The 25,019-nt window shown below is 41.2% G+C and overlaps 1 protein-coding gene across 5 annotated transcripts in view; it reads right to left on the bottom strand.

Moving 5' to 3' along the window:
• Window positions 1–24,629, bottom strand: part of cep104 (centrosomal protein 104) — a 28,813-nt gene extending 4,184 nt beyond the window's left edge. The window contains exons 1-20 of one of the 5 annotated variants that reach the window (XM_058642838.1): window positions 24,461–24,629; window positions 23,853–23,992; window positions 22,849–22,975; window positions 22,559–22,732; window positions 22,180–22,318; window positions 21,013–21,075; window positions 19,466–19,542; window positions 18,834–19,002; window positions 16,920–17,075; window positions 16,579–16,806; window positions 15,289–15,504; window positions 14,223–14,390; window positions 13,407–13,580; window positions 11,541–11,717; window positions 6,941–7,141; window positions 2,185–2,289; window positions 1,919–2,006; window positions 1,194–1,254; window positions 856–964; window positions 569–707 (exon numbers count right to left, since the gene is read on the bottom strand). In XM_058642838.1, the coding sequence (XP_058498821.1) occupies window positions 569–707; window positions 856–964; window positions 1,194–1,254; window positions 1,919–2,006; window positions 2,185–2,289; window positions 6,941–7,141; window positions 11,541–11,717; window positions 13,407–13,580; window positions 14,223–14,390; window positions 15,289–15,504; window positions 16,579–16,806; window positions 16,920–17,075; window positions 18,834–19,002; window positions 19,466–19,542; window positions 21,013–21,075; window positions 22,180–22,318; window positions 22,559–22,732; window positions 22,849–22,961 (2,557 nt within the window). In that variant the 5' untranslated portion in view covers window positions 22,962–22,975; window positions 23,853–23,992; window positions 24,461–24,629. Of the gene's footprint in view, window positions 1–568; window positions 708–855; window positions 965–1,193; window positions 1,255–1,918; window positions 2,007–2,184; window positions 2,290–6,940; window positions 7,142–11,540; window positions 11,718–13,406; window positions 13,581–14,222; window positions 14,391–15,288; window positions 15,505–16,578; window positions 16,807–16,919; window positions 17,076–18,833; window positions 19,003–19,465; window positions 19,543–21,012; window positions 21,076–22,179; window positions 22,319–22,558; window positions 22,733–22,848; window positions 22,976–23,852; window positions 23,993–24,460 lie in introns of those variants that run through there. The other 4 variants (XM_058642837.1, XM_058642836.1, XM_058642839.1 and 1 more) reach the window with 4 other exon arrangements.
• Between the last annotated feature and the right edge of the window lie 390 nt (window positions 24,630–25,019).

The raw sequence follows: 25,019 nt of genomic DNA, 5'->3' as shown, positions 1-25,019 counted from the left end.
GTTTCAAGGTATATAATGAAGGACTATCTCAACTTACAATTCAATTCTAGTGTTTATTATGGGTGTAAACATTACATAAGGCCAGTGACAGAGATATGGTGTGAAAGAAGCATTATCTGGATTTGTATTATGAGACGAGTGAAAACAGCTCGATGAAGCGGAAGAGTTTCTCCCTCTGGTGAGTTGGTCCAATGAGAGCAAAGTGCAAAAAGACCCAAAACAAAAGAAACCGAAGTCAGCATCGAGACAGTAAATAGTGGTAACAGCAGCCGACCAACAACAGAACAGAAAAATGCTGTGGACAAGGTTCCATAAACTGGTGGAGATTCTTTTCTTTATAAAAGGTTTTAGTTGCTGCCACATTTGTACAATTGGACGTATGAAGTACACTTTTCAAAGACGAAGTCTTCAAATAAACATCATTAAAAGTGTTTTTAACAAATTGTGCAGTTATGTTGTGAATCGAATCTTCTCGCTGTGAGGCAACACTGCTAACCACAAAGCTGCCGTGCCGCCGGAACTCTCTTAAAACATTCCTGTGAAATGCAGCACAAAGAGAGAAACTCACGACTGCAGGAAGGACCCTGAACATGTCGAGCCAGACCCTCTGTGGCCACGGCCTCCGAACAGCGTGGACACGCGCTGAACTTTGAACTGCTTTCACAGTCGCCCAGTAGGTGCTCTGTGAGGCTGGCTATCTCGACGATCTGCGAACACAGAAGAGCGACAGAGCTGTACATCTGTATCTACATGCTCTTTCATTGAGGGTGGTGGTGGTCAAAGCTAGCCAAATGCACTTTACTCCTTAAGAGGATGGTGAGAAGCGATTAAACCTCTTTAAATGATTCCGTCTACCTGTCTACATTCACCGCAGTGTCGCAGCATGGGGCAGTGCTTCCAGTAATGAAGGTCCAGTCCGTCTTCTGTGAACGACTCGTCCTTTTTACCACAGAATATACACAAGCTGAAACATACGATTAGAAATGCCATGAGATCATTTCCTGTCAATAAATAGTCCTGGAGTCACAATGATGAAGCAAATATGATACAGTTAATGAAAGTTTAATAAACACATGAGCTGGGAAATTAGCAGACACACAAATAAAACACACACACAAAAAACACCACAAAGCACCAAAGTAGGTCAAGGCTATTTTGATAAAGCGTCATATCACATCTTTTGAGTTACTCACTTGTCCTGATAGCTGACAGACTGTTGGACAGCTACTGTGTTCTGGGGAAGTTGACTGACAGCTGGAAATGACAGAAATGGAAATAAGTCACCACCATGTGATTAACCAACCAAACAATTGACATTACAGTTCAGTAACAACATATTAATAGTATTGCAATAATGTCTTCATAGGGAGGTCAATTTAGGGTAACACTGTCTTATTTCTAATGTCATTTCCACTTTGGTAACAAAAAACAATATTAAAGTATTGCCATGTTATTTTCAAAGTTATATATGAATTTTGTCTCGAGTGACCCGCAAACCCTGGAGAAACGGTAGACAATGGACAGTTGAACAGAATCACATAAACATGTTTGTGAACCTAAAATTGTGAAACCCTATTATAAAGTTGAAATGCATCCTGTTTTATGCCCCTTGGAGTGCAGAAGGTGTTTGTCTGCTCCTGAATCCGACACTGAGTTTCGGACGAGTGGAAAATCCCCACTGCTAAGAGGTGTTTCAGTGAGTCTCTCGGTCACTCACACCATGCTTGCAGCAGTGGCGAGACAAAGGTAAAGATGCTCCCGCTCTGGCATTTATAAAAAGGGGAGGAGTCTGGGACAACAAGCCTCACACTGGTTGAACAACAAGGTGATGCAAGTGGTTCGCATTCTTTATGATGTTTTACTGTGCTAAAGAATATAATGATTCTGTCTACTTGTTCCTATTTACACATGCACATACTTGCTTTGGCAGCTCTATGGGGCTGTGTCCCATCTTTAGGGGCATCCTTCTTGGGCATTTGTCCTTTGGTGCATTCACTGTCTCTCTCCTTCACGGACAAACAGAGATGTATAAAAACAAAGTGTCATACAGGGAATCTGTAACAACTGAAGAGTGACTACAGACCTTCAGTCATTAGGATTAAAAGTGAACTCATGTCACGAAAATGAATTAGTAATCTGTTTCTAGACGTGATGTCATCGCAGTGTGAAGACAACTGCACCTACTGTGATCTCTTTCAGGGCAGCCAGCTGCTCCTGAAGAGAGTGGATCTTCTCCTTCTCCTTTTGGCCCTGGTGCTGCTGACCACCTCCCTTCTTCGTAGTCTGTGTCTGTGTGAAAACAAACAGGATGTTAGCCGCTTGTAATGAATTTAACTTTTTTTCCCCTCAAACTATCATGCTGCAGTGATGTGATGTGGTTGTGTTGGCTGCAACATTCACAGATGAGGGCTGACTATTACGCACTGGGAAATGAAGGTCTCTAATAACTCCAGGAAATTAAGCTCTGTAAGTTCATGAGTCAAAAACATTTAAAAAAAAAAAACAAAAAAAACAGTAACATAATATTTGAAAAACGGGGTGTTGCGTTGTTATTACACACACTCAACTTGACCACATTTTGCCTTTGTTTCCAGTGCACGTTCACAAAATAAGTAAAGTCAAAGCACTTTTAACACAGCTGAGTTTGAACACAGTGCTGTTTATGATCATAACAATATGGCAGCAGGAACTAGGATTACCATATTGCACCACTTGCTATACACAACATACTGTAAGTAAACACACACAAATGGAGAGGAAAAAGTAGGGATTTAAAGAAGATTTTCAACTCGCATGAGTCTGGGCACATCTGATGTGCTAGGGCAGTCTATTTCAAAGCCGAGGGGCTGCTACCACAAACGCTCAGTCACCTCTGGTCTTCAGTTTGGTTTTAGGGACTTCCAGCAACAGCTGGTTGGACCGTGTACATGTGCAGCAGATCAGCCAGATACTGAGGTGCTGGGTAGCCAGTGGAGCGAGGCCAGTGTTCGAGTGATATGATCATGTCCACACGTACAGGTGAGGAGACGTGCTGCAGGCTTAATCATTGATCAGTTCCAAAACGGAGTTACAGTAAAGTGCCGTGAAGGTAGAAAACATGGATTACTCTTTTCAAATATAATAGGGAGGTAGCCTTTGATTTTTGCTACAGAGCTGATTTGCTTGTCATATTCATAAGCACAGTCAAAGGTCACGGCGAGATTTTTGACAGATGAACAGATGTTAAGGGGAAATTGGCCGAGAAGACCAGTGGGACAGTAAGGGGGCGTGTGTCCAAAAACAATTATCTCAGCCTTGTCAAGAAGTTCCTGTTTATCCAGGATTTGACATCTTTTAAGAAGTCTAGCAAAGGCTGAATGGGATCCTTACTATTTAGCTTTAATGGCAGGTTAATCTGTGCATCATCAGCTAAGCAGTGGAAGGTGGTGTTATGCTTCTTAAAAATGGCAGGATATATATAAAATTAGAACAGGACAGGGCCCAAAATGGACAGTAGAGTTGGTTATGGTATGATGGTTTTGAAGGAAACGCAACACTAACCAGGTGTTCACCACCCACAGGCACAAGGACATGGATCTGGCAGAGGTCATCTGTTTAAGATAACCTGTGTGGTCGAGCACCCGATCGGAACAAGGGCTGCATGGAATTTGCATGTTCTCCCTGTGAGAGTGTGGGTGTTCTCTGGTTTCCTCCCACAGTCCAAAAACATGCAGATTTGGGGAATAGGTAAATTGGACACTTTAAATTAACCGTAGTTGACCGTCAGTGTGGATGATTGTTTGTCTCTATGTGGCCCTGTGATGGACTGGTGACCTATCCATGGTGTACCCCACCTTTCACCTTTCTATGTGGAGGATAAAGCGGTAGAAGATGGATGGATGGAAGACTGTGCTGGTTTTGGCAAATGAGGCAGAGGAGATGATTATCCGTCTGTGCAACATAAAACCCCTCCTCCTCCTCCTTGTTACTGTCAGTTATAATAAAGACATGATGTCACGTACTCTCGTCTGAACTCTTTTCAGCAAGAGAATCATCCCATCTGCTATATCTGACAGTGTCTCCGTCCATCGACCAGATGCTCCTCTCAGACTACAATCTGTTTGAATAAAAATAAGTTGATGTACAGTTATAACCATCTGCCACTCTTCTATTAGCTTCTGTTACAATTCCCGCTCTTTTCTACATTTTACATTTCTGTATTTATGTGTTTCCACTTTGTAAATGTGATGCTTTGTTTGTAGTCTGTTGAACTTGTTTCTGTACATGTGACACCTACTGCACGTCTGTCTGTCCTGGGAGAGGGATCCCTCCTCTGTGGTCTCTTCCTGAGGTTTATCCCGTTTTTTTTCTGCTGGATTATATACCAGGGGGACCTGGTGCAGCAAAGAAGTCACGTAAAAGAGGCAGGAGGGGCGGCATTCAGTACTGACGGCAGCGTGATAAGTTACCCCTGCCTTCAATGATCTTCAGTAATGCTCGATCTTTGAGGAATAAGTTGGATGAGCTTCGTTTGCACACACAGGTCTGCCACGAATCCTGGTTACAGGAGGACTTCCCGGACCTTCTGATTCAGGTGCAGGGGTTCTCGAATGTCCGTATGCACAGGGACGGTAACTCTGTGTGTATTTTCATGAGGACTCTTGGTGTAAAAACAATGTAGTGAAAGACAAGGTGTGTACACCTGATCTCAAACTCAAATGTTTATGGTTAAGACCGTTTTATTTACGGAGGAAGTACGGGCACACATTGGGAGGGAACGCGCCTAAGCTGCTTCAAGAATCACAGACTGTGTCCATCAGCTACTACAACACAAACCAGACGCACCGATATTCGTACTTGGTGACTTCAACAACTGTTTGTAAGAGCGACAGTGCATATACTGCTAAAATTAGACCTCCTCTCTCAAACTCTGACCACAACACCACTGACTTTATCCCCACATACAAGTGCACACGAAAAAAAGTAAACCCATCTCAAAGACTGTCAGTATTTGGCAGGACAAGTACAAGGAGGAGTTGAGTAGTTGTTTCCTAGCAACAGACTTGGACATCTTTTATCAAGACAACAACATCAACAGCACTGGAGATGTTATTATGGATTACATTAAAGGTGACATCGAATGCTTGTATCGCACATATATGTTAGTTATGGAGGTCTACTTACATATATTAACTTGTTTTCATGGTTAAAAACCTCCCAGTCGCTGCAAACGAGCCGATCAAAATATCTCCTCACTGACGCTCTCGTCAGCCGCGTTGTTTCAGACCAAAACCACACCCCCAGAACGTGGACTGTGTTGTGATTGGACAGCCAACGAGAGCTTTCCCACTGTCCTGTGATTGGCCAGGTACCTGGAAGTGACGTAATTGGTGGGCCAGCTCTCAGATACACAGCTCCCCCTCTGGCACGGTGGATGCTCTGCATCTCAGCAGCTACAACGAGAGTAGTTCTTCTTCTGCGGTTGAATGTACGCAACCGGATGTGCCCGGACTAGTGCCCGCACCAGGAGGCGCTACGGTGGTGAGAGGAGTGGTGAGTATTTCTGATGACAACATCAACATACGGAAGTGCCGATCCGCTTCGCAGAGCCCAGGAAAACAATAAAACCCTATTTTCTCAGCAGTGGCTGAACTGTTTGTTCTGAAACTTTAGGGTTTCATAAACGAGGTAATGACGCATATACACACACACAAACGCAGCTTTAATTGGAGCTTCCGGTCTATGTCGCCTTTAAGTTTTGCGTGGATACTGTTATCCACGCAATTATTAACGACCGACATTAAGAACTGCAAAAAAAAGCATGAGAACAACAGAGTTAATGGGTTAAAGATGTTTTTTCAACTAAGGTCACAAAGAGAATGTGGGACTGTGTCAAAGCCATGACCAATTTGAATACTGCAAAGAGGGGAATGATTGAATGTAACAAACTGGAGAGAGCAAATGACCTTCTCTCTTTCTATTCACGTTTTGATAGGCCTTCTGAGGGGGAGCAGGGGTGTTTCAGTCACTGTAACATGTGACCCAAGTCCAGATAGTATACTAATAGATCCTGTCATGGTTACAAGGGTGTTCAGGGCCTTGCAGATTAGGAAGGCCGATGGGGCCAGATGGGATCTCCCCACTCCCTCTACACACATTTGCCCATGAACTTGCACCAGCCTGGTGTCCCTTATTTCAGCTTTCAGTAAACACACACACAGTATAACTTCCCTATAAAGAAAAGTAACTATAATTCCTGTTCAAAAGAAGGCAACATCAGTAGTTATGAAGTCACGCGAACGTGTTATGATAGGGATCCTATGTAAACGGGTTCAACATCTCCTTGACCCCTACCAATTTGCCTATAGTGACAGAAGCACTGATGACGCCATAAATAAAGCGTCACCTCATTTTGAAAACTCGAAGGCATATGCCAGATTACTCTTTATGGATTTTAGTTCAGCGTTTAATACTATATTGCCACAAACTCTATTAGAGAAGCTTAAAAAGATGGAGGTGAACCCTTATATGATCAGATAGTATCAGGCGTTTCTTACAGTCAGAACACAACAAGTTAAGTTTAATTCCATACTCTCTGACATGCTAACTACAAACACTGGAGTTCCTCAAGGCTGTGTAAGCTCCCCTTTCCTTTTTAAACTCTACACAAATGAGTGTAGGAGTCACTAGGCAAACAACTATATCATGATATAGGGCTGTAGGCTGTTGGGCTGTGTGCAATATAAGGTGAACACTTGTGACTAAGTGATGCAGATGTGTGGACCGTGTGGAGTATTTTATATGATGTGGATTTGGCGGGGTTCTCTCTGTATATGCATGTACCAAAGTTCTTGCTTGCCCAAGATGAATTTCTCCACTCTGGAGACAATAAAGGCTTATCTTATCTTATCTTCTATAAATGATACATTCGCAGGAGAGGTAGAAAAAAAACCCTTCTTGCCTGAGTCTCTACCAGCTTTCCATCAATCTTGGCAAAGCCATCAAAGAGGGTTTTGTAGAGGAAGTTCTTCCGTGTGGCCGAGTCGTTGGGCGGAAGGTAGCTGAGAGCAGCACTTCCGTGCTGCTTGTACATGGACAAGATAATGCGCATCGCCGGCTCTCGGACCTCTGCTGCACTGTGCTCCAGCGCTGCTGTACAGAACTAAAAAGGGGAAAACAGGTTTTCTATTAATGCGTGAATATATGCCAGGATTTTCAGACTGACTCCAGTCCAACTCTATGGTCGGAGCTATGCAAGTTATTTAGAGACACCAAAAAAGGAACACACATTTCACCAAATACTCAACCATGTCACTGGCTACCAGTCCATTTTTGATTACATTTTAAAATCTTGATGATTTCTTTTAAGGCTCGTAAGAGGCGAGCACCAGAATACTGAACTCCTGACCCCAACAAGCCTAACTGCAACTTGAGATCCTCCAATAGGTCGTTACTTGCCCTTCCTAGGTCAAACTTTAAAAAGGACCTGTTGAAAGAGATCAGGGAAGCAAATACAATGTCTTCTTTGAAGTCACCATTTTAGACAATTTTATTATAACTAGGAGGGGATAAAGGCTTTTCTGTAGTGTCTCCTAAGCTGTGGAACAGCCGACATCTTCATGTGAGAGCTGCCCAGACCCTCGATATTTCTCCTCGCTACAGTTCAACTCCAGTTGGTGCATGCATTTCTGTATCATTTGCAGTTTGCATTTGTCGTTCAGTCCACTGAGGTTGTTGTCAAATGTGCTATAGAAATGTATTGATTTTACAGTTTGGGTTCATAGATTTATTTATTTTTATTGCTTGCATCTTTTATTTTGACTTTTTTTTTTGTCTTTGCTACTATTGTGCTAATTGTATTCTCTGTTAAACCCACAGTATGTCATTTCTGCCGCTATGGGTCTCTCAATCAAAACAATAACAAAAGACCTGCTTTGATGATGCAGCACGGGATCGTGGGAATTGTTGTTTTGTAGTCTCGTTTGGTGGATAAAGCTTAGGACGTAATTTAAAAGGCGACCGCAATCAAACGATCCATTACCTTGTATAGAAATATGCATTTCTGTGGATTTAGAGCATGTTGGAATCGTTTTGCCTAATGAAAGCACATTACTTAACAAAACATATAACAGTAGTCATTTTTAGATTTAGAGTTTGAATGTAGAAATGTTGTTACATATTATATCTTTAAATGTTACATATAACAACAGCACATTGGAGAAACATGGCAGTTCTGGAGAACAACCTCCAGTGCATGGTTTTTACAAACAAGCTAATATATCTAAGTTTAGTAAAGCACTATTTATTAGTTAAAGTTATTTCTGCAGTTTAATTTCACATGCCCTACACTGTTGAGGAGGTCCTTACATTGAAGTGCATATCATGACTTAAATAGAGCCCATTACCCAACCCTGAAAAGAGTCACAATACAATGGCAATCAGCCGGTAGAGAACATTTATATTCAGAGGTAAACTGTGGACAAAGGCCACCCATTTCTGGCTTAACAGTCCCTGAGAAAGCTTTCTATTATTCCCTGTTCTTTGTCGAACAATTCTCATTGCAATTACAAGAAATTCAATCAGCCCCCTTTTTTTTTACTCTAGCTTCAATGACAACACATGATGTATGCAAGATGAGGGACGTAACTATTTGTTGTACACAGTGTATTATTAGGTTAGGGTTAGACGAACAACTCCAAGGTTCTTAAAATGTTTTGGATCCTTGGTTGTTGTCACTGTGCCTGATAAAGGCTGAGTGATATGTGAAGAGGGTGAAACTAACAAATAATGAAAGTTAAAGCAATGACCCTCAGTGAGCACTTCTTTAGAACCACCCTACTATTACTGGTCGGGGAGCAGATTCTCCATTTGCTCTCCAGATCTTAATGTCATGGAGTTCACCAAAAATTGGAGTCATTTGTTTTTGGTTCTTCCCCATGTTGACATTACTGAATCACATCATTTCTGCAGAATTTCTGCAGTTACTGTTTAGTGTTATGGGGCCCAGGAAAACATATCCCACACCATTACACCACCACCACCACCAGCAGCTTGTGCTGCTGCTGACGCAATGAAGGTTGGGTCCATAAACATATGCACTTGATGCCAAATGCTGACCCTACCCTTCTGCAGTTTGAGAATCAGACCAGACTAGATTTCTCTCGTCTTCAGCTGTCCAGATCTGTGAGTCTGTGTCCACTGCAGCCTCAGGCTTCTGTTCTTTGCTGCCGTAGCTGATGTGGTTGTCTGAGTTACCATAGCCCTCCTAGATAAAAACCAGGAGGGCCATTTTCCACTGATTTCATCAACAAAATGTTTCCATCCACACAACTGCTGCATGCTCTCTTGCGTGCAGCAGCTGTGTAGAAGTGCTATTTGCTCTGCAGCTAACAGAGACTGCGGTGTGTGTGTGAGTGACCGACACACAATAGACACACATCCATACCTGCAGCACTCTGCACAGAGGCACTATGTTAGTCTGAACATCCACAATTATCATTTAAGCTTTCTATAACCCTATTATAGTTAAAGTTAAAGTGTTTTTTATTCAAATTGGACAAATTTTTACCATCTGCAATTACATTTTGACTCTAAATCCAATGGCTTGTGTCAATCATGTGCGATGGATGTAATGTAAGTGTATTTCAAATTATAAATATCTGCACTCCAGTTGGAACACGACTATCCTTACTCTCAGAAGAAAGAAAATAATATCAGGATATATATGTTGCTACTGAATTATTGCCTCGTCTTTAATTGGGGTTTTTGATCAATAACGTTAGTAAAGCTGCACAGCATCGGCACAAGAGAGCACATCTTCAGCTGCATCATTACATGGGACCTTGAGCAAGAAGCCTGTTGGAGATTTACATATAAACAGGTGTGTCAAGCTGTCTTTTTTCCAGTGTTTGTGTAAGTTTGACAGTTGATATTTTACATAACAATGTCAGCTGAATATAAATATTGTGACAGTCAGGCCCTACACACACACACTCTTCTATCACATTACATAACTGAGTTCACATGTTGCCATATTCTGATATTTGATGAGTATAAACTGCAGCTGTATGCTTTCCGTGTATTGCACAGCTGCCACACGACTGGCTGATAGATAAATGCATGAATGCGCATGTGTAAAGTTGTTCCCAAGAATGTTTATTATATTTCTGGTGAAAATCATGTGTCTTCCACGTTTCCCATCAAACTGTTTTTAAACATGTAATTCAGGGCAGGAGAGGAGAGGAGGGAAGCTATGTGTAGCAGAGTGCAGCCGTCCTGTCACATCTCAATCTCGATGCTGTGTTTCCCAAGCAAACATGGGAGGCCGTCACCACAAAAGGAGGCGGCCTCTGAGCAAGCAAGCACAAACAGGACACCCAGTGCCACCTGTGTGACTGTGGCTTCAGAGGTTAGAGAAAACCCAGAGGACAAACCTAACAATTTGCTCCCACGGATAAGAGCCATGCAGAGTGAAGAGGAGGGCTGAGTGGAGGGGGATGGGTGGAGGAGAGGGAAGGACGGGGGCTGTGTGTTGTCCTGCCCAGCATGGTCAACAGTTGGATAGTTTACACGTAAATATTAGCTCACTGTTGGGAACCCGAGCAGAACGGGGGACATTAAGTGGATGCCAATGGTGACAGCATTGACTCAGCTGACTCAAAGCTTACTGACTGCCCGTTTGGGTGAGCTGAACAGTGACAGTATGTCAGCGGGAGATTGCTCCCCTTACAGGTTGTCACGTCATGACTACTAGGCTGAATGTAATGGAAAATCAAATAAATGAATGCCGACTTCCAAACTGAAATAAAATTGGCTTAATGTAGCACGTGTCCTGTGTGGTACATGTGCTATCATGTTGTAGATGGTATCTTAAAGTGGTTATTTCCTGATGGATAAAGTGGAAAGTTGACACACTGCCAAAAACAGTTGTTGCTTTCATGAGGAAATATTTGACAACCAGTTAAATTTTGTGACATCAATACACAGCTAGAAAATTCTGTGGTCAGTATATGTCAAAAGACAAATTTAGTCAGTGAATCACGTGAAACTTCAACTTGAGTTTCATATCTCAATTATCTCTAATTATCTTTAAGGTGCAGTGTGAAGAATTTACCAATAACAATAACTGGTTGCATGTTGCAGCTGAATAGCGGTCCAAAATGGTGGCCTCCATAGTGCTGACCTGCCTCCTGATATAAATATAAAAGGCTCATTCTGGGGTAATGTAAAACAACTATTCATACAATCAGGTGATTGGTGATCAGTGATAAAAAAAAGGAAGTAAAATTATTTTATGTAATGTTACACACTGGACCTTTAAGTTAAAAAACAACTTAGTTAGATTTTTTTTTTTTTTTTTTTTTTAAAAAGGCTGCTCTTGACTTTTGTAGAGAGAGCGTAAACTTAGTTTCTGGAGGAAAATTCTGATAATTAATTTGAATACTTCCAAAGGTAACTGAGACTATGGGCATTTGACTAGGGGCAAACACTATTAAATTAAACTAGCACTGCCAACATCACCAAAAATGGATAGAAGTATTCAGCCACTTTAGGCCATTTACCATCATGACATTGTCCAGGGTGAAGCCAGAGTTGAGAGCACCCAGTTCAGCGAGCAGCATCTCGAGCAGCTCAGCCCGACTTTGAGCCAGACGGGAGGGGAAGTTGGATTTGAAGGGCTTCGCTAGCTCACCAGGGATTAGTTGCAGGGCCCGTACCTCCTTCAAAACAGCAATTTCCTAAAAGGGTGACATGACAGAGAGGACACTGACTTCAGAATCTACACTGATAAAACCATGCAGCGTCGCTACAGAGCTACACCTTTAAATGAAATACTTGTGCTGAGAGGCACTGACAAACCATATCTATGTGATAACGCACGCAGTGATTTGTCAGTCAACACAAGCATCTGGCAGAGAGACAAGTCATGACAGAGAACACAAGTGTGCAATTACAGTCTCAAAGACAAGAGCTCATGGAGGAACTTCTCTCAGTTGCTTGCTATGTTAGGGTCTTCAGGTGAGTGGAATATATGACAGAGAAATGTCACACACACACCACTCCCACCCGATACAGCCTTCGACTCATTTTATCATGAGCACTGCACGTCAGAATCAGTGTACAGAATGATGCTTTTGCGCTTTATCAGATACAGAGGGGGAAAAAAGACAAAGACAAAAAGACAAACATTGGCTTCTGAACAGAATCAGTGAATCGCAGTGCAAACCTTGCATATGCAAAACAGCATAAAGGCCATACCGTAAACACAAGTTTTGCATAAGTCTGGACCACCCCCAAACACACATGCTACGTCATCACTATATCCACCCTCCCAGTAAGACAGACAAACTAACAACATGGAGCTTGTTTAATATAAAGCCAGGGGCACATTATGACAACACCTTGTGACTCATCATGTATGTGCTCAGCACATTGCAGCATGCAGGCACTGAGGTTTGCACTATGTAATCCATTTTATGTTGGAAAGAACAACGTAACCAGAATCACACAACTGGAACTGGAGCTAATCACAGCTGACATAGAGTGAGAGGTTGGTTTCCATCCTGAACAGCAGTCACAGTGATCACGGATCAATTCATCTTTGAGTCCAAGTGAACATTTGTTCCAGATTTAATTGTCCATCGGGCCATGTCTGTGATATGTCCATGAGAATGGACAGATTGTCGCTGTGGGTCTTGCAGACAAGACATTTTTTATCTCATTTTGAACAATAGTTAAAGCCAATTATTATCCAATTCATACAAAATATATTGACATAAGTAAATATTTGTTCTACAAATACTTACATTATTTTAAAATGTCCATATTTACAGATAAGTTTGACACAGAAGTAAGCCTTTCTGCAAACATGCGTCATCTGTGTAGGTCTTTAAGCACACTGGAAAATGGTAAACTGTACTGTAATCATAACTTTCAATTGGAAAAGCATGTTATAATGTAAATGCAGCACTTTTTTTATCACACACTATTTACACCCAGCCAGCAGCTATTTGTGATTATGTGTCTTGCCCAGGGACACATAAGCATATTGATGAGTGCAGTCAGAGATGAACCCTCGACCTTAGCAGCCACTAGTGGGGTAGTATTGATCACCCCCTAGTGGCTGGATGCAGTACAGGTTATAAACCATTCTGTGGTAATCTAAAAAGTCAAATTACACAACTATTAAATTGTTTTCAAAGAGGATTTCTGATAGTTCATGTGGACATTTTAATGTAGATGTACATGCAAGTGTGCATTTTACTGATTAATTAAGTTTTTATTATATATTATTATTATTATTATTATTCAGTACTTAGAGCTCCACTGAAAGATCACTTGTTTGCAGACCCTGACTCCAAATGATGTTGGTAGCTCAAGACTAGTGACGAATACCTCAAAGATTATGACCAAAGGTGTTACAATACCTGTATGAAGGCAGTGGCCGTTACTCGGAAGCGGCTGGCTGAGTCTCCAGTTCTGGCCAGCAAGTTAGGCCAAGTTTGCTCAAAGCAGTGGATCACCTCGGACCGACCCAAGCCCAGAACTGGGATCAGCTGGCCCAGCATTAGCCTTAGCAGCTTCAAGGCTGCCTGGAAAACCTGAGGAGAGCATCAATGAAAAATTATCTCAAACTTTATAACCTCCTTATTTCAGGTAAATTTAAAAACCAGGGCATTTTGTTGTGAAGATTAGACATACATGTATAGCAAACACCATGGGCTATATTTAGGCTGTAACTACATGATCTGCAGTTTGGAGCACAGAGTTGCCAGAGAACAGTGCATTTAACATGACTGAGGCACTTTTGTGAAGCAACAAATTAAGCAGCTCACATCTTAATGGAGCTTTCTGTTTATCAGTGTGGCTAAGAAAATAAGTCATGAAAATTATTGCCGCACTGCTCATTTTACACAGGCTGTAGATAACCTCCAGAGACGTTACAAGGCCATCCTTGTCAAAACTGTTTGTATAAGGAAGCCAGCTCTGGGAGAGAGAACTGGGTCCTGCACATGGTACAGGGGGGACATTGTAAAGTCTTTGCATGTCTGATTGTGCGCACTTATGTTTTCACAACATGAACGTTAGTTGCTGTTTGTAATAGGAATCCAGAGAACATGACTCATAGAAAATGTTGACACTGACAAACTAAATATCCAGTTCTCTTTCATGGGACTGTTTTTCTGTTCCTTTGACTTGACCATTCACAGCTTTCACAGTTTTCGTGTAAGGAAAAGCCTCACCGATGACACTTTATCCGAGAGGGCCTTCTTCACCAAGAAGACAGCAGATCTCATCATGTTTCTCAGCTCTTCCTTCGGGGTGGTGGGGGATACATCCGAAAGCTTCTTGTACACAGCCAGAAGAGCATCCTCTCTGTAGGACCAGGTTTTAGAATATACCCCTGCCACCTGGAACAAAAGACAGAGTAAAATAAAGTACTGTGCATCACACATATCTCACCCACCGGCCATTTTATTTGCTACAAAATTACAAATGTGATTTAAGTGACTTTGAACATTACATTGTTTTTGATGCCGGATAGATTGGTCTGAGTACCACTGAAACTGCTGACCTCCTGGAATTTTCATGCATAGCCATCTCTAGAGTTTATAATGAAGTGAAGAAAATATCCAGTTTGCTGGCCATTGGCAATGCCTCATTGGTTCCATAGGTCAGGTGAAAATGGCCTGATTGGTTTGAGATGATTCACAGACGTAGCTCAAAATAACCACAGGTTGCAACCAGTTTATGCAGAGAACCATCTCTGAACACAATGAAGACCACACCAGATGACACTCCTGTCAATTCATTAGGTGTCCCGTGTATCTTATATCGTGGCTGCAAAGGTTGTATCTGTTCACATCTAATGTGGTTTTCTCAGCAGATGTGACAATGCCAGGTACTGTGTCAAGACCACGTACTACAAAGAATCAGATGATATTATTGAAACTTAGAAACTTAAAAAAAAAAAAAATTGAAACTTAAAAAAATTAGTATGGGCAGTGTGAAAAGGTGCAGCTCATCGGGGGCAAACCCAAAGAGAAAAAGACTCCTCAGCTCTACAGAGAATTTTATCCTTTGTTAGTTGATTGCTTTGGTTTTAGAGGCCACAAATTCCACTCTCAGGGACCCAGTTTCCAGTAGCTGCAGACAACTGATAAAACAAATAAAACAGCTCTAGGTACGGCAAGGTTGTAGTTGCACAAAATTAACACATTTATGAACCACAAATAGAAAATGAAGAGAAGAATTAAATCACCAAAACGTTCTTTATGAAAGAAAATCTCAGCTAGCCATTTCGCTTACCAGGCTTTCTCCATAGACATCTATCGGAAGTGCAGCCTCTCTCTGGGCTTTCTCTGTCAGTTGTTCTGGCTCTCCGCTAATCTCAGTATTGGGTAGGCTTCTCATGGTGTAAAGTTGTGGGGCATGCTGCTTTGGTGGGCTCTGAAGAGCCTCTGCCTGATTGTCTTTCCTCTGAAGGGCTGGAAGTGGCCTCTCGTCATAAGGCCCAATGGTTAACTGTTGTAACAAAACACACCATTGGTCATTACCACGTGGAATATAATATTCATACTTCCCAGCTTGACTGGACTTCCTGCAAGTGTGTCCCTGGGCAAGACTCTTCACACCGAGTTGTTCCCGATGGCTGCGTCAGCTGTGTGTGACTGGATATGATCAATGTGTGACAGAAAAAGTGCTGCACATAGATTGGTGAACAGCAAAACTGTCATGTAAAGCAGATTTGAGAAAAGTGCTGTATAGAGAGATGCTAGTATTAGCAGACTACACACCGGATACATCCCACCACCTCCCATCATCCCTGTCATCAACGATACACCCTCAAAACACTGGAAGTTGTTGTCTCTGTTTCAATTTAGGAAACCTTACCCTCCATCCTCCCTATGTCACCTAATGGATATGTTTATATGTTTAGTGAGTGTGGTATTTATCCACCGACTAACAGCCCTCACTTCTCAGCAGAGAGAGGGCAGCACATTGTGGACTTTTGGCTCCTGATTGCATCAAGTGTTGTGGGATACTAGAAACCCATGCTTTTGAATAATGCATCACCTTTACCCCTGGTATTTTCACATACTCTCACTACCAGTGAATAGTCTGATAATGCAACATCATTATTAAAATGAATGTTGAATCCCCTCTATGCAAACACAAGCTCCATCCATTCAACACCATGTCCCGTGCCACTGGGAACCCACTGGCACCCTGTTACATTGCAGAAAGCTCAAAGCTCTGCCTTCAAGCCAGGTTGGCAGCCACTAGAGTCAGCCAACTGTTGCACACTTTTAATTAAATGGTGAAACCTGACCCTGTAGTAGAGCCGGTGTCAGTAGGTGGGGAGTAAAGCATAAAAGCCCCCGCCGGTCACAGTCCTCTTATAGGCTCCATGCTTCAGCAATACAGAGGCTTACGGCTGGACGTGTGTTCCCTGAAGTGCTGTAGTGGGTCAGGTTATAATCCATTTTCACTAGTGTCTGGGACAAGCATTACTCTTTTTATACATGCCTCACACAGTGTTAAGATGTGGTGATGTGTTTGGTGCATGTTCAGCACTGTGGATAAAGTTACACATACATCTATCTTGGGTAGAGCAGCAGGGGTGCAGGGGTTTTCAGGTTGGCTGTTCGGTTTGGCCACAATAGTTTCAGTGGCTGACTGTTGATTCGGAGGTGTGTTTGTTTTTTTCTCCTTTCTGAATGAGTCTGTGGACACAGGGGGCTCGGTGGGGGCTGAACAGTGACCTGGAGAAGGCAGGAGTGGGGGAGGATCCTGCAGTGGGGATGGATCCGTTTCCCTTGTGACCTGGAGACATAGCAGAAAAGACGAAGAAAAAAAACTCATTACTACAGCTGTATTTGACTGTATAGTATATGTATTTCCCCTCAAGAGTTTCTAATGTATTGCTGGTAACTGACCATTGTCATGTCCAACAGGTTGTGGACCTCCAGCTGCTTATACACACTCCTCCTGTAGTTCTCCATCAGCTCTTTCTTCTTCTTGGCCAGATCATAGTCCTCTTTTTCTATGGCACATCGCTTCTCTACATCATACCGTGCCAAACGCTCCCCGACCTGGAAAAGTCCAGGACAAGAAGAGGTAAATCAAGTAAACACATGTTAGACAGGTTAACATGGGGGGAGAACTGATGTTTGCCCATGGCCTCAGGAACTCTTGGAATAATGTCAGTTTGTCTCTACACAGTTGAAAAGTCTATATATATGGCAAATGGTCTGTATTTATAAAGTGATTTTCTTGTGTTGATGACCAATCAAAGCTTAAGGTTAAGTGTCTTGCCCAAGGACACAATGGCATGTAGACTCGTGTAGCTGGGAATCAAACTCACAACCTTCGAGTTGAATGATGACTTGCTTTAACAGTGAGTTACCGTCCATACCGTGTGTAGCACAAACAAAAAAAAAGGCTGTAAACAAACCCTTAGTTAAATAGAGAAAGCAAACATAAACAGTTAAATCAGCTAAACACAATGTCAACAAAAGTACAACAACCCAGGTTGATACATGTTTAAAATAACAAGATTTGACTTACAAACCACAAGGGAGCTGTTTCCTGGTAATAACTTAAACATGACATGGTCATTTGTGTCCCACACAGTAATTTGTCTCTGGAGTAAAATAACAGCGAGTGTGCCACATGATGAATCATTGAGATTTACAGAGAGGAAATTTGACAACAGCTTCCAGTAAGTCAAACTCGTAATTTCTTTGTGAGGAAATTCCATCTAGCTGAATTAAGTTGCTAACCAGGTGCCAGGCAACACAGTCTCAGCTGAAATGCCTTGCGATTCCTCTTGTTTGGACAAAACATTTGGTGAAATTATTTAAAATTGGACAGTGTAAATGAAGAGAGGCACAGCAGGACCAATACTCTCCGCCGTCTGTCCTGTCTCCTCTCTGCCATGTGTTAACAAATATCATGTAACACCATAAACCATCTCCTGACTTCCTGATGGGTGCAATAACAAGGGATTTTCAGCATGACCACCTTGGCAACTGCCTTGTCCACGACGCTAATACAACATGCTAACAAGGTGTTGATGTATGTGTGTGTCATCTGGTTACAAAAAGGCCTCTGGTTAGTTTGGGAGATACACCACTCAAGGACCATCAGCTGTCGAGCTTATTAAGAATTCATGTTCACCATGGTAACCCTGTACACAAAGAAAGTCAGCAACAGGTATATGAACAATGTTTAACAAGTACTGTTAAAAAAGGAAAAGGAAGAATATAGGAGGAATATAAGAATCCAGAATTGTGGACTTAAACCTGTGGACTTAAAACCTGCTTGTTCTAAATGTCACTTAAAGGCATCGCATATGGTTTGAAAAAACTAAGTTAACAAATAGTGCATGTAAAAGTGAAGTCATTTTTGCTACCAATATGCTATTTACCTTATAATAACTTATAATAATGTATTAGTGGGTAAAAAAATGGCTTCCAGAGTAGGGAATGAAGTTGGATGGAAAGATCCCTATTTCTTAGAAAAATCCACAAAAAACAGTTTGTGTGTGTCTCTGCCTTTGTGTTAACATAGGCTACCACTTGTTACTACTTAATCTCATCTTTACAAACCTGCTGCACAGACGTCAAACTTTCTGAAAGACGCTAACTTATCATGACAACAACAAAAAACGTAATCACATCTCTAAAGCGCACTGGTGAACGCAGTATTCCAAAGACTTTCTCAGACTAATTCACAAAGACACTAAAATACTCTCACCACAGTAAGAACACACCCTTGTGTTTGTGGGGTATTTTGCTTAGCCATGTGAGTAAATATATAGTGACAGTGTCACCCAGTAGCTACGGTACCTTTTGCAGGTCAGCGATGGCCTGCTTCAGATTCTTGGCCAGCTCGTATTTCTCTTGCTGGACCATTTCCTGCTTCTTTTGATCCATGAGGCGAATGATGTGAGCAACTTCAGGGTCCTGGTACATTTCAAAGGCCAGATCATCAAAGGGGGAGAAGGACTCACATTTGCTAGGCACAAGACGGAAACACACAGAGACAACAGAGCGTTAGATAAACCTCAAAATTGACACATATCTTTCAACTCAATAACACTTTTGACCAATGGGTAGTGGTGTATTGGTGTATCTCGTTATACATTTAACTTCTTTTACACTATTTGTAAGTGTTGTTAAGTGTTGTTGTTGTTTTTAAATGATTGTGTACAGCACTTTGAATCGGTCTTTTTGTATGAAAAGTAGATTGCCTTGACTTGACCCCCCCTGAAGGGAGATACTAGGGTGAATGTTCCTTGGGGGGTTGATATATTAAAGAAAAATTATCTTGAAATGTGTTTTCCTCTTTGCCACCACCTGCATTGCCTTCAAATTTGAGTGACCTTGGATGCCTCAGTTGGCTTCAAGACTAAATGGCTTTGTTTAACAATGTTATTGTCACAAGACAAAGAAACCAGGGTTCAATGGCCTGGCCTCACCCCATGAAGGTTGTGTCCAAGGCTGTGTCCAGCTGAGTACTATTGAGGTAGTGTTCGATCAGCTGCTCTCTGCTTGGCTGGGGGTAAACAGATGGACAAGTTACTCACATGTGCACATATACTACAGCTTGTCTGTGCCACGATAGACCTGGCCACTGTCTAATCTGATTCATTTTAAGGTGACCCTCAAACTCACCTCTTACCTTTACCTGACCCTAACTATACGACTGTTTTTGTGAAAATAAGGCAGAATAATTAAATGACTAAAATCATTTATGGACCTCACAATGACAGACAGTAAGGCAAGTTCTGTCACCCTTTAGCTCATGTCACAGATTAAATTCAGTATTGTTGCAGTGGCCATAAGCCCATGTGCATGTCCTGCTTACACTTCTCAAATGCTGTTATTTTCTCACTAGTGTCAATGTTTATGACTAAAACGTTTCTGCTTTCAATCAACCATCATACATGTTTAATGCAGGAGAGGTGATGGAAGACCCCAAGACAGACAACTCTGTCTGTCTGCATGGTTAGATACACACTCAAGACAAGAGGATGTAGTCAGAACATGTGCCATTTGTCATAATATGAGTAAACTGACCCATTACGGCAGAAAATAATAATGCCCTCCGCCCCTCCTCTACTTTGGCTCAGGAGGCAGAGCTGGTCATCCACGTAATAAAGTGTTTACTCTGTATCCTCATTGCAGTGTCCCTCCCCTGAACTAACACAGAGACAGCTATAGGAGTCGTATATCTGCTGCAAGGGTGAAAGTGTAAGGCAAATAGAAGAGAACAAGATCTCGCCGAACCTCCAGGCAAGATCGGTGATGGTGGTGCTCAGAGTCAGATTAATGGGGCAACAATGCACAGCCTGTTCACAGGAATCTGAGTGTGTGTCTCTGTCTTCCCATATCTCTGTCTTTGTTTCTGTGTGAGTGTTTTAAGGTGTGCTCTCTCTCTCTCTCTCTCTCTCCCTCTCTCTCTCTCTCTCAGGAGCTGTCCATCTGCACGCCTATCTCATTACACTGGCTAACTAAAGGCCTCCTGTGTGATTACATACTGCACTCCCTTTGCATCTCATTAGTACATTCCTGACACATGTACACACACACAAACATACTATTTATAAAAACAAAACATGTACGCATAGACTGTAAATACACAGTATAAGGTGTCTTTGGAGTCACCTCTATAATGTGCTGTTATGCAATACATCCTCTTTATGGTATTATCTGCCCTACAGGTATATGCACAATTATATGGTCTCATCAAAAAAATAATTCATGGACTGAGATTATTTTCTTACTACATTTATATGATTTCACTCTTATGCTGTTTGCTCTGGTTTTTACAAACATATAAGAGGAGTAATACTTATTTTAGTGGCTGTGGGTGTGAAAGGATGATGAAAACCTCTATGAAGCGCTTCTGAATGACCTATGATGACAGCGCAATGTTTCACAACACAACACCGCCACCTACTGCTGCTAAGCAGTGTTGCGTTCAGTTGTGTGCCAGCCAGGTGAAGAGAGAGAGCTCACTTACAATTGTGTTAAAAGCATTGCCATCCAAAGAATCTCCCAGAACATTAATGGCAACCAAAGCAACCTGAAATCATAAACAAATTTTGTTGAGGTGGCTGTGAAAAAAAAAAAATAATTAACAACGAAAGTCAATTAAAAATCAATGATTGAGATGAATGTCTGAGATCGATGGCTGAAATGGGAGGTTCATAGTGACTGCAATGACAATGGTTCTGCTTTTTTTCTACATATCAACAACTCCTATGAAAATATCAAAACCATCAAAGAACTAGCGCCATTATGTTAAAACCAGGAACACTTATTCCTTTGTGTCCTGTAGACCTCCATTATCAGTCTGACTTCATTACAATAAACATGCAACCCAGTTTTAGAAGCAACATTCAACAATGCATTTGGTAGCTGCTTCAGCAAAATGATTAAGCCTGGTTTGAAAATTGATATATAAATAGGTTAATTTAAAAAAAAAAATCTTCAGCATATCAAACGGATATCAGTGGTGAGAGATGGACTAATATACGCTGTTGGTTTGGTCTTTTCATGGGAGTTGTTGACACTGAATCAGAAAAAAACACACAGGTCAGTAAAAAAAAAAAAAAAAAGAAGCAATTAAGAATTATCATTCTTTTATATACATAATACAATAGTTAAGCCTCTAGAAAACAATAGAAACATTAAAAACAAAACCTTAGGAGACTCAGTTTACAAAAATATAAAATGGAGAAAACTAAATCAAACACTGTATCTTAAAAACAGCATCCTCAAAATATCTGGTGTTTTAATGTCATAAAAATGTTTTATTTATTGTAAAAACTGTACATTTTTTTTATTATTAGCTAATTGGCTTATCATTTCCAACACTAGAAAAGTCAAATTAGAGTTGTGATTTTGATTATTGGCCAAATGTTGGGATGCTGTCAGGAAACTGACACATTACACATTACTAATAATCCTGAAGCTGTCAGGATTATGTGTAATAAAGCAGTCATTATATACACAATGCTGTTACACGTGAAGACATTCTTAAACTACCAACAGAACATATACTGTAATCCTCCTCAAATAACCATGTAATGGTTTATTTTCTATCATACTCAATCTTCTATATGAGACATAAGTTAGTGGCAGTGGAATGTTGGTGTGAGTGCACTGCTACCATTTACCAAAATACCTGATTGTGATGATTGTAACCATTGATGTGGTTCTTATGAAATGTTATTCTCAGGTATGTTCCGATGGCATCAACATGGACCGACTTCAGTTCCCGAGCTTTGAAATCCGTCTTCTCATTGTCGGACAGAGACACATACCTATGGTGAGAATACAAAGTCAATTTCAGTGAAACTCCTCTGTTGTAGTGTGACAGGGCTCGAATGTATTTCTATACGGCACAGCACAGCAACAGTCTAAGTCCACAGAAGATGACATAGGACGCTTAATCACTCAAATTATGACCTTAGTTTGTGTTTGTCTACCCCAATCCCCTACACTATTTATTATTAACCTTGCAAGCTTATCTAAACTGAGCTTGGCTCAGTTGGAAGACGCACCCAAGTCTGCGAAGCTGCCCTGGAAACCCTGGAGAGCTGGTTTCAGGGATGGTGTCTCCAATGTGGAACTCCACCTTAGATGGGATCAGGTACTGATGGGCCAGCAGCTGCAGCTTCCTCACCCGACTTCTCTCCACCAGCTGGAGAGTGATGTGTTGAGGGTAAGAGCACAGCCTGCAAAATATCACATTCACCTAATGCTTTCAATGGTTTCACTTTTTCTTTTACTTGTGTTAGTGTAATCTAATAAAATTAACATTCATTGAAAGTCAAGCACTGTGTTTATGTACCTGCTGGATCTCCACCCATTGGCTGTGGGTGCATGGACCATGAGCTCTTTGGCAACGAATTTGTCCTCATGACTTGAAGAGTTGGCCACAATGAATCCTATCTTTCTGGGCATCCCTCTGATGAACACTGAGAGAACACAAAAAAGAAACCAAAATGTACCCACATCTCTAACTCTTTGTTCATCCTTGTTCAACAGGTTGTTGATACAAATATCTAATCAGTCAGTCACATGGCAGTGATTCAGTGCATTGAGACAGGGTCAAGACTAGGGGTGGGAATCGTGGGGCATGTTACAATACAATATTAGATACATGGTCCACAATACCAATAATATCACGATTCTGTGAACATCAATATATTGCAAGACAATAATATAGCAATACATCATGATATCTGTCTGACTGAAGAAAACAAAACATTCTGTGAAAAGTTAAAAGTGCAGGATTTCTCTATTATTGCCTAAAGTCTATGTATTAAACATGGATTGGGCATCTCTTAACGTAACTTTCTGCACCATATCCCAATGTAAACTGCCTCTTCTGCCCTCATCTGAGTAAGTTTCCCTTCATTCATTTGAGCAGCGCCATCGGAAGAAGATATGAAGTAGCGACACCCGGCGAGTGAAACAGGCAGGGACTGTTTACATTAGAACGCCTTAAGATATTAATTTTCATCAGGATGAGGAAGGAATGAGATTTAAGTGACTTTGAATGTGGCATAGTTGTCATTGCCAAATAGGCTGGTCTGATTATTTCAGAATCTGCTGATCTACTGGGATTTTCACTCATAACCATCTCTATGGTGGGAAAAAGGGAAAATATCAAGTGAGCGACTGGCTCAAAGAGAAGGGCAAGACTGGTTCAAAATGATACATAGACAACAGTAACTCAAAATAACATATCCTCACAACCAAAGTATGTAGAAGATCATCTTTGAACACATAACCTGTTGAACCTTGATGCAACAGAAAACAACACTGGGTGCCACTCTGTGCCCTGTGTACCTAATTAAGTGGCTGGTGGTCAGTACTGGCAGATTAGTTAATAATCTACTTCTTCTTTCCCTTCAGCCACAGTGGATCATCTGCCTCCATCTTGTATCCTGCATCTTCTGTAACACCAACTGTCCTAATCACAGGATTAGCTGTTAATAATAATAACCACAACGATAATCATAATTATAAAATCATCATTTATTGTCCTAGACGTGTACATTTGTTTTTACTATATACAAAAATAATGTAAATAACACACTAGATTTACATTTTTAAAAAGTAACTTCAGTATGGTGGTAAGGTAAAACAAATGGCACTATGTTGTACATGTGTATACTCGAAGTTTGTCAGTAGCTGTACATTTGACGACAGAGGTTTAAATGCATAGAACACAGAGATTTTTGAGTCGTCAATGAATATTAACTTATGTTGATATTCTGTGGATAAAACACCCCCTGTGAAGGCACAGAGACGTGAGCCTTTAGGGCGGACATGGGCATTAGCTAACAGTTACATAGCTACTCTTACAGAGCTACTCTTACAGTAGCTTTATTCTGGTGGTTAGACTGGTCAAAATCCGACAAATGCCTTAATATCTCTCATTTGCCATGTCCTACCTTTTGTTGGTAAACAGTTGAAACTAAAACCAAGTTTCCTTTTGAGTATTTCATTGCTATCTTAACACCAACACCACGGTAAAACTGACAGCTGGCCTCTCTGTATCATCTCCATAACCACCGCGGACAACAACCCTGACGAGCATGCGCAGTGGCAGGATTTTCCCCATCAACCGTGAGGGATTGTGGGTGGTGTAGTTGTCTCAGCGGTTTTCGACACTACATGATAATAATAATAATAATAATGACTTAGATGTTTTTCATTATGCGGCGACACGTCTCTGATTAAAAATGTTTCTGCGTATACACTGCCACTATGAACATATCCATAAACATCCAGTAAACAATTACAATACGTTTTCAGAACTTATTCCGGGTCTTTATCAAACAAGTCATATGTTTTCAAAATAAAAGCACGTGGTAGTATCTTCAAAAACAGTTTATTGTTTCATATTCCTATGGTTCCTGTTTTTCTCATCAAATCAAAAAGCAGCTAATATGAAGAATATAAAACATATTGTGGTTTGTTTGTGAAACTGTAATCACAATAATAATCATC

This window comes from Solea solea, chromosome 11 (assembly GCF_958295425.1).
Source record: "Solea solea chromosome 11, fSolSol10.1, whole genome shotgun sequence".
Lineage (NCBI taxonomy): Eukaryota > Metazoa > Chordata > Actinopteri > Pleuronectiformes > Soleidae > Solea > Solea solea.
The sequence above is the reverse complement of the archived record's forward strand: the minus strand, read 5'-3'. Positions and strand labels throughout refer to the sequence as shown.